This window comes from Apium graveolens, chromosome 7 (assembly GCF_009905375.1).
Source record: "Apium graveolens cultivar Ventura chromosome 7, ASM990537v1, whole genome shotgun sequence".
Lineage (NCBI taxonomy): Eukaryota > Viridiplantae > Streptophyta > Magnoliopsida > Apiales > Apiaceae > Apium > Apium graveolens.
The window spans coordinates 250,649,454-250,657,794 of record NC_133653.1 but is presented as its reverse complement, the minus strand read 5'-3'; the positions used below and the strand labels follow the sequence as shown (position 1 = coordinate 250,657,794).

Here is an 8,341-nt window from a genome sequence, read left to right as displayed (position 1 = left end):
AGACAACTCCAATTAGTAATGAGGCCTTTTGGGAGTGACCCAAAAACAAACCGTGAGGGCTCAGCCCAGAACGGACAATATCATACTAATATGGAGTTAGGCCTGCTCAGCAAGCCCAACAAGCCCAACAATATCAAACTAATGTGTGAAGGGGGAGATTGTTAGGAGTAGTCCCACATCGTTTGTGGGAGGGGCAGTTTACTAGAATATAAGCAGCCAGATAACTCCAATTAGTATGAGGCCTTTTGGGAGGTGCCCAAAAAGCCTCGTACTAATTGGAGTTATCTGGCTGCTTATATTCTAGCAAACTGCACCTCCCACAAACGATGTGGGACAACTCTTAACACAGGTTTCCGGTGCATCTTCAAAACTCAACCACAAATCTATGTCGGATGTCTACTCACAAGTCACACAATCCCTTCTCATTTTGTAACAACAAAATTTTCCAAAGTATCACAAGATAAAGAAATATGTGGTTGCCGCCCTTGGAACCTAAATAAAATAGTACTAAATTTCAATCTACCCTCGGATATTTGAAAATTGTCATCATGATGGAGGATCTTACATCTTGTAACCCACTCAAAATGATACACTATTTTCTTGAAAATATATTGCAACTCAGCAGCATCAATTTGTCGGCCATCGCAAGTGATTTCCACCAGTTTCATATGAGCCAGTCCTTCCAAAGTGACCAAGAAAAGCTGACTATCATCTAAGAATGGTTTCAGTAATTCATCCCACAACACCTTAGAACAAATATTCCTCAAGCATCTGGTAAAAAAAATGACATGTTAAACTTAATATAAAACTGAAACAAGATAATCTTGATTCTTAAGCTTAATTATAAAACATACTCAATCTGATCGGGACCAACACCACACATTGCATTTGAAATTGCCCAAAGTGCTTCCTTTTTTACATCAACCAATTTGTGATTTTGAACAACATTGAAAAGAGGGTCAATCAACTTGCAATCAATTACACCCTATTAGGAAACATGGTTACAGGGATTAGACATGCAAGTAAAGAATATTATAACCAAAACTAAAGACATAAAATGCGAATACTTCACAATTGAAATTAGCTTGTATCTTCAAGCAGTAAAATAACTAATTTAGCTCCCACCTTTATATGTTCTTCTTTTCTCGCAGTTATGTTTGAGATTATCCAGCAAGCTTGCTGCACATAGATCATATCTTCTTCCTTCAACAGGCACATAAGGCTGGCAAGTGTGTCCTCCTTTTTAATTATAGCCTAGAAAAGCGGAAAGTTATTTTTCCTAAATTAGAAAAGCGGAAAGTTGAGAATATAGCATACAAACCACTCCCCAAAACAAACAGGTCTTTCCAAGAACTGTGCTAGATATCAAACAATACACAAATAAGCCAAAAGTAATGTGAAATGAGAGGTTACACTCCTAGTGAAATTCTTTTACGGACTAACTTTCCATTTTAGAGTCCTATCAAAGAGAAGAAATATGGAAGGGAAAAAAAACTTGTCACTGTAAGCCTAGTGTTTTGCAGCTGAGTTGAGAGAGAATAAAAACATGCTAAAGTTCTGGCTTTAGGTTTATTTTCTATTACTGATATTTTTTTTAATTTATTTGTTCAAATATACCATACTAAAGCCTATAGGGTTTTGTGTAAAAAATGGTGTAGTTATATTATACTATAGGGCTTTGTGTAACACGACATTTAATTGTCAACTTGATTAGATGGAATGTGTCAAAAGTCCTTCAATAGAAAGAGTGAAATTGTTGTAAAAGATTCTGGAATTTTAAAAGTTTAATAAGGAAAATAAGAGCAGAGGCCTCACATTTTTTTTTGTTTTGCTTTACTCTATAACAAGGGCGCTACTTCATTGGTTAGTTTATTATGCTTGACTACAAACACATTAAAAATCAATAAATAGTATTACTTTTATTATGTGACTTGATCAATACAATAATTTAAGGGTCAGGAGACATTATAATTATGCATATATAAACGCAACTGTGGCGGCGCTTTTACTGTTAGCCTTGGCCAAAAACTTAAAGTTTTATAAATTTCGTATACCTCAATAGCATCGTCACTACCCCATCTCACAAGACTTCCCAGTACATTGAGTCCAGAAACGATCATGATACGTCTATCAGCACTGAAACATAACAGCAACATAATAATCAACAAATAGTATACAAAATCAATGAAATTCCAATAAATGCACAAAAAAGATAACACAAACTAGATCCACATACTTGATGAGATCAAGAAGGCGCTCAACAAGATTATCAAGGTATTCATCTTCAATCACCATCTCTTCCCTTCCATCGCAAAGAAGGACAAGTCCCCAGCTCGCAGATGTCAGTATTGTCAAAATATCAGACTTAATAAGCTTCATGAGAGCAGAAAGAGCTAGCTTTAACTGCCAATTATATAGAAATAGTTAACAAGGAAAGGGAATAATTTGAATGGCTCTAAAGTGCAATTGAAAAATATGGACTGGCAATAACCAATTCAGGAGAGAGATTGGGATATTCTTGACAAGAAGATGACAAAGTCTCTGCGGCGGCATCTAACACAACATATCCAGTAGAGTCATTGACGAGGAAAGAGGTTACAGTGACCAAAGCTTCTTCAAGGATAGATTTTGGAATTGTAGGAATTAGATTGCGCAATAACCAGAGAGCCTGCATGTTTAAAAAGGTAACTCTAAATACCCATTTTCCAATAATGCGGAAAAAGAAATTAACAAAGTTATATGCATATTATTATCCAAGGACAAAAATGTGACTGATCGCAGTACTGTTTAAGGTGCACATTCTTAAAAAGCGCAAGACTCAAATTTGAAGCGTGACTGGCTGAATGCCATAAATTGCACACTTTTTTACCAAGCTATATCGCACATTTATAAATCACATGCCTTGTGCAGTGCAATTAATCGTGCAATCAAGTGCGCCTTTCACAACACGGATCAGGTGTTTTAGTTACATTAGGTAAGTAGAATATTTAGTATTCTATATTTATAGTAATAACAGAGTCATACAAAAATTAATTTCTTTTATCCCATTCTGTTATATGGTGGCAAATTAGTATCAGAAAGTATATCATTATGAATTTATTTGGCTTCTATTTAGTAGGATTGTCATATACTCTTGTAACCCTCCTTATTAGTCCGATTAAGAAATGTTGAATATTTGGTTCTGAGGATTTACCTTTGCTTTTACCAATTCACCCGAATAATTGAATATAAGTTTTTAGCCCATTGTTTTACCCCTCTTTCACCTAGTGTCCTACATGATCCAAAAGATTCACAGAATCACAATCAGAAGATTAATATTAAGGACATTTTGCCTAATTGCTTACCTGCAACCGCACCTGATATTCTCGAGAGCGTACAAGATTCACAACGATCGGAATTATATGTTTTATTGCCACAACCACATCTCCATTACTTGGACAAACAACTAACGGTTGGAGGATAGTCGCCGCATGAATCTGTGAGAAAATGTAAATTTGTGGCATTAAAAGTTCACAAATGAATCCAGAAAACACTAACAATAAGTGCAACGCATCAGCACAACAAACCTGGAGTTTGGGGTTTGTATCGTGCTTGAGTAACTGAATAAGCAGATTAAGAAAATTATTCCTTAGTAAATCACCTAGCCTTGGATCTGTTTGTCAAAACTCACAAATAAATACATTTCAATAGAATTATCAAGTTACTAATACTAAAACAAAAAAAAATCACGAAATTTGACCTGCATTGATCAAGTTACTAATACTAAAACAAACAAAAAAAATCATGAAATTTGACCTGCATTGATCATAATGCTCAGCTCTTTAGTGAAATCTTCTGCCTCCTCAAACAGGCGCTTCCGGACTCTATCCTCGATTTTACGAGTTAGGTCAATAACTTTATCTTCCTGAAGTCCAAAATAACCAAAAAAGCATATGTAAAAATTGATCATAACAATAAACAATCATATATAAATTTTAACAACATTGACATTATAATTTTAGCTTTCTCCTTTCCCTATTGGCAGACAAGCCGAGCGTGACAAGCGGGGTGTGCGAGTGTGTTTAACTAGCGAAAAAAGAAAACCTGTCTTTGAATAGTGAATGCCAATTGTTTAGCGACCCAAGGAGGGTCGGAGTAGATGTGACGAGGTTTGGTTGCTAGACTATCTGGTCGATTTCTTCTTGTTCTTAGTGATTTCTCAAACCCTTCTGAGTTATTAATTGTATTATCAGAATCCGAATGCATCGCCCTTTAAAAACCCTAGATACGTTTTATTCTTCCTTGTTTAGAGGAGTTCAAAACAGTTATCGGACATGTAAAGGGACCGTGCCCCCTTATTACACTTCAGTTGTGTTTACTGTTTTAAGAGTTGAAAACTTTGGCACAACCGAAATTGATGCAAACCAAAATTAGATCATATAATACTTGTTGGACCTAAACCCCACTTTTATAAATAACAATAGTCCCCCCAAAATGCGGAGATCTTTAGATTTCTTCTTTTTTTATGCCCGTGGGTCTTTCTGGGTTTTCCCCCCATTTTTGCTTTCCTTTGTTCTCTTCTCTTTTTAAAAAAAAATAATTTGATAACTGTCGTTGGCATTGGGAAACCAAAGATTTGTTATGCCTTTCATTTTCTTTCTCTTTATCTTCCTGCTTTAAATAAATTGACCTTATTTACTTTTTGTTTTTGTTTTCTTATAGACGGTTGATTTTCTTGGGAAGATATTGCGGGGAGAAGATGATTGTAGGAATTTTTAGGCATATGTATTCTGTTCTTCTTCTTGTCGTTGTTTTTCTTTTGTCTTTTTGATAATTGTTACTATGAGTCAAAATTTTAGATTTGTTGTTAGTAGCGATGGGATTCATCTGATGGGACGGGGGATACCTTTAGTGGGTTAGGACATTTTAATCCGGTGCCTCCCCCTTTGTCGAGTTCTGGCAATTTTTCGCCTTTTGGAGTGGAGTTTATTGAGTATGAGTCGGAAAGAGATGTTCTTGATGGCAGTGGCGTGAAAGTGGAGGGTACCGGGGACTCCGCTTCTCTGTTTGAGTCGGATGTTGGGGTGATGGTGTTGGACAATCGCGAGAAGTTTTTTAAGTCGCAGAGACCATACAATGCTCTCGGTATTTATCACAAGACTGTTTTGAATCTCGTGGTCTTGTTGGGCTATTGTTCGTTTTCTGATGGTTACCTGGTGTTTCCTCCAAGTGCTGAGGATTGTATGCGGGATTCTCCTTGTGCTGGTTTACAAGCTATTCCTGATTTGTGGTTCGTGTATGGTTTCCGGTTGCCGATGCATCCGTTTTTTTTTTGCGTATGTTACATTGAACTGTGGGGTGGGGAAGATATCTCCCAACTTGGTGTTACAGATAAATAGAGTCATAGCGCGGTGTAGTAAGCTTGGAATTGAGCCGAATCTCAATTTGTTCTTTTCTCTTTATCGGTTGAAGTCTACGGGAGCTCAGATTTACTTTGATGCGAAGCCAGGGTGTTCTAAGATTGTGAGCACCTCAACATCGAACTCTGGTTGGCACTCGAGGTGGGCCTGGTACGAGGGCCACGAGATTTTCGAGGTGGCCCCATGGCACCGTTTATCTCCTGAATTTTTGAAGGTTTTGAATGCTTCAAGATCTATGACTGATACCGAGTTATCCCGCTTCTGTGGTGATGCTTTCTAGTATAAAGCTTCTTATTTTTCTGACGTTCGGTTTTTGTGTAATCATAATCGTAAGAGTGAGTTTTTCCTTTTATTGTCACTTTTTGTTAACTGTTTGTTATATGTAGAATTGCTGTAACATAAGTGTGTTTGTTTTTTTTTGCAGTATTTGGTCTCAAACTTCGTCTTTTAATAAATCATAATTGAAAATGCCTTCTGGAAGTGTCATAAGGTTGCTTGCTAAGAAAAGGGCTAGTTCGGGAGTTCCCACGTCTGGGGGAGCTGTCGTTGGTGGAGGTAAAGACACCGTTACCCCGTCTGTTAGAGGAGAAGTCGCTGGGCTCGTGGCTGATTTGGGTAGTCTTGAGAAAGAGTCAAAGGGGGATTTAGGCTCTAAGAAAAAGAAGAGGCATCGAGAACACAGTTCTTCTCGCTCTCACCATCACAAGAAGCACAGGGATTTAAGTAAGTGTGTTGTTATTGACGATAGTGATAAGGCTTCGCAGGAGATGTGTCTGACCAAGTCAGCTGGAGTTTCTACTAACCTCGAGGTATCGGAGAGTGCAAAGTTGGATAGAGGGAAGGGACTTGATATGGAGGCTGGAGATGCGAGGACTGTGAAGGTTTCTGAGGCCCCGAAATCTGGGACTATTGAAGTCTGTAAAGGCTATGCTTTGAAGGTTTTCCCTTTTTCTGTATGTTCTTTATCTTTTTGAGTATTTGTTGCTGGCTTTTCTCTATTTTATTTATGTTTAAGTTTGGCTTTTATAGACAGCTTTTGGCCGAGCTTGACAAGGTCAAGGAGAAGGGATGTTTGGCCGAGGTTGCGAGATGGAGAAGTTGCGAGAGGAGATGTTGATGCTGAAAAGTGCTAAGGAATCATTGAAAGTACGGTTGACGAGCATTGCCCATGAACAAGAGACCGCGTCTTCGAAGATATCCGGCCTGATGGCTGAAAATGGCAATCTTATTGGCGAATGTAGCACTTTGTCGCTGACTGTGAAGAATCAGGTTCTTACTTTGTCCGAAGCGGAAGGAAAGATAGCTATCTTGAAGGTTGAGCATGGCGAAGAACTATGGAATATTGTTATGTCTAGGAATGAATTGAAGAAAGAGCTCGTAGACATCAAAGCTTCGTTAGCACAGTTGGAGGATGAGTCCATTCAGCTGTTTGAAGAAGGGTTCCGTGAGTGTTGGAAGCGCTTGGAGTCCCGTGGATTTGATGTGGCTTCAGACCGCTGGGAGGATTACCTGAAGGATGAGCAAGGTCGGATTCAACAAGCTATTGAGGCCTCGCCTATTATTTTTAAGGTTACTTCTCCCAAAATTTGACTATTTTGCCTTTATTATGATGGTCTGGGTATGCCCAGAAGATTTGAATTGTATTTATCTTTAATATGCTAAGTACTTTGGTTTGGATTTCTTTTGCTTTGGGAAAATCTTGAATCGTTGTTTTGGAGGTTGTTCGGAATTTTATTACCTTCGTTAATTTGAAATAGCATTCGTGTTTCTTCGCCGGATTTCCTTAGTGATTCCAATTTTCCTCTTCTTTTCCCAAATGACTTTAATCTTTTTGACTTCGTCAAATGTATTGATTGTGTTGTATTCTTCCACGTTTTTTTGAATTTATTTATGCAGCTTGGAATATATGCCCTTATCTTTTTTGCCTTTTTTGGAAATAAAACTTATATTCTCTCCTTGCGCTTGTCACTTTTGGATCAATGGTCGTGTCGAATTGCCTTTTGCTTTGTTTGTAACAAATTTTTAGTCGATCTATGTTGTAAGAAGAAGAGCTCAAAATACATATTGTGTACGAAATATGTTTTTTATAATAGAGATTCTTCGGAGACACACATTATAACGAGTTCTCGAAGTTGTTTTGATTTCAGTGGAGACAATCATAATTTAACATAACTTAACATTGTCTTTGGAGCTTTGGTTATCGAGAACTTAAGTTTTTTATGGATAGTATTTCTTGAGGTGAGCTGCATTCCAGGTGTTCGGAACTGGAAGCCGTCGAGGTGGGCGAGGAGAAAGGTGCTTGGCCTCACGTATAACGACTCGTGTATTTTCATATTATTTAAATGTGTAATTAGGGAATTATTAAATAAATAAAATATGTGTATAGTTTCTATCAGCTATGTGTTATTTATTATTATCCATGTGTGATTTTTGGTGTATAGGATGTTCGCATAATTAATTATTGAGTTGTACTGAATTGCTTTCACTTTTAAAAGTGGATTTAATGCAAATTTATTTGCATAAATATTTGTAATGTCTCTAAAATTGTTTTTTATCATTTTATAATTATAATAATTATTTTTGGGATTTTATAAAATTTAAAAATCAATATTTCATCAATTATTTAGCCCTGTATGATTTTCTAATTGCATTTATTTGTAAAATATGTATTTAATTTCACAATTCTTCAAAAATTATGAAACTCATATTTATTTAAGTTTGGACTATTCCGAGAATTTTTAAAATTATTTTGAGAATTTTTGGGATTGATTTTACCCGCGTGTTGATTCATTTAATTATTAAAAACGGTTTTAAATTACGTTTCAAATATTATTTTAAAATTACGAAATTTATGTTTTTATAAATTTCGGGATATTTGTAACATCTTAAGACTATTTTTGTAATTTTCTGAAATTTTTTTGCGTGCACTTCGGTCCGTTAAT

At 36.5% G+C, this 8,341-nt stretch overlaps 1 protein-coding gene across 1 annotated transcript; it reads right to left on the bottom strand.

The window, feature by feature from the left end:
• Positions 1–405: 405 nt before the first annotated feature.
• LOC141672904 (importin subunit alpha-8-like) lies at positions 406–4,357 on the bottom strand. Its single transcript, XM_074479602.1, has 10 exons — positions 4,084–4,357; positions 3,796–3,904; positions 3,567–3,652; positions 3,345–3,476; positions 2,492–2,668; positions 2,237–2,403; positions 2,055–2,136; positions 1,126–1,254; positions 855–985; positions 406–771 (listed from the first exon to the last, which is right to left on the bottom strand). The coding sequence occupies exons 1-10, from the start codon at positions 4,243–4,245 to the stop codon at positions 423–425; spliced, it is 1,524 nt and encodes a 507-aa protein (XP_074335703.1). The 5' UTR covers positions 4,246–4,357; the 3' UTR covers positions 406–422.
• Positions 4,358–8,341: the final 3,984 nt, after the last annotated feature.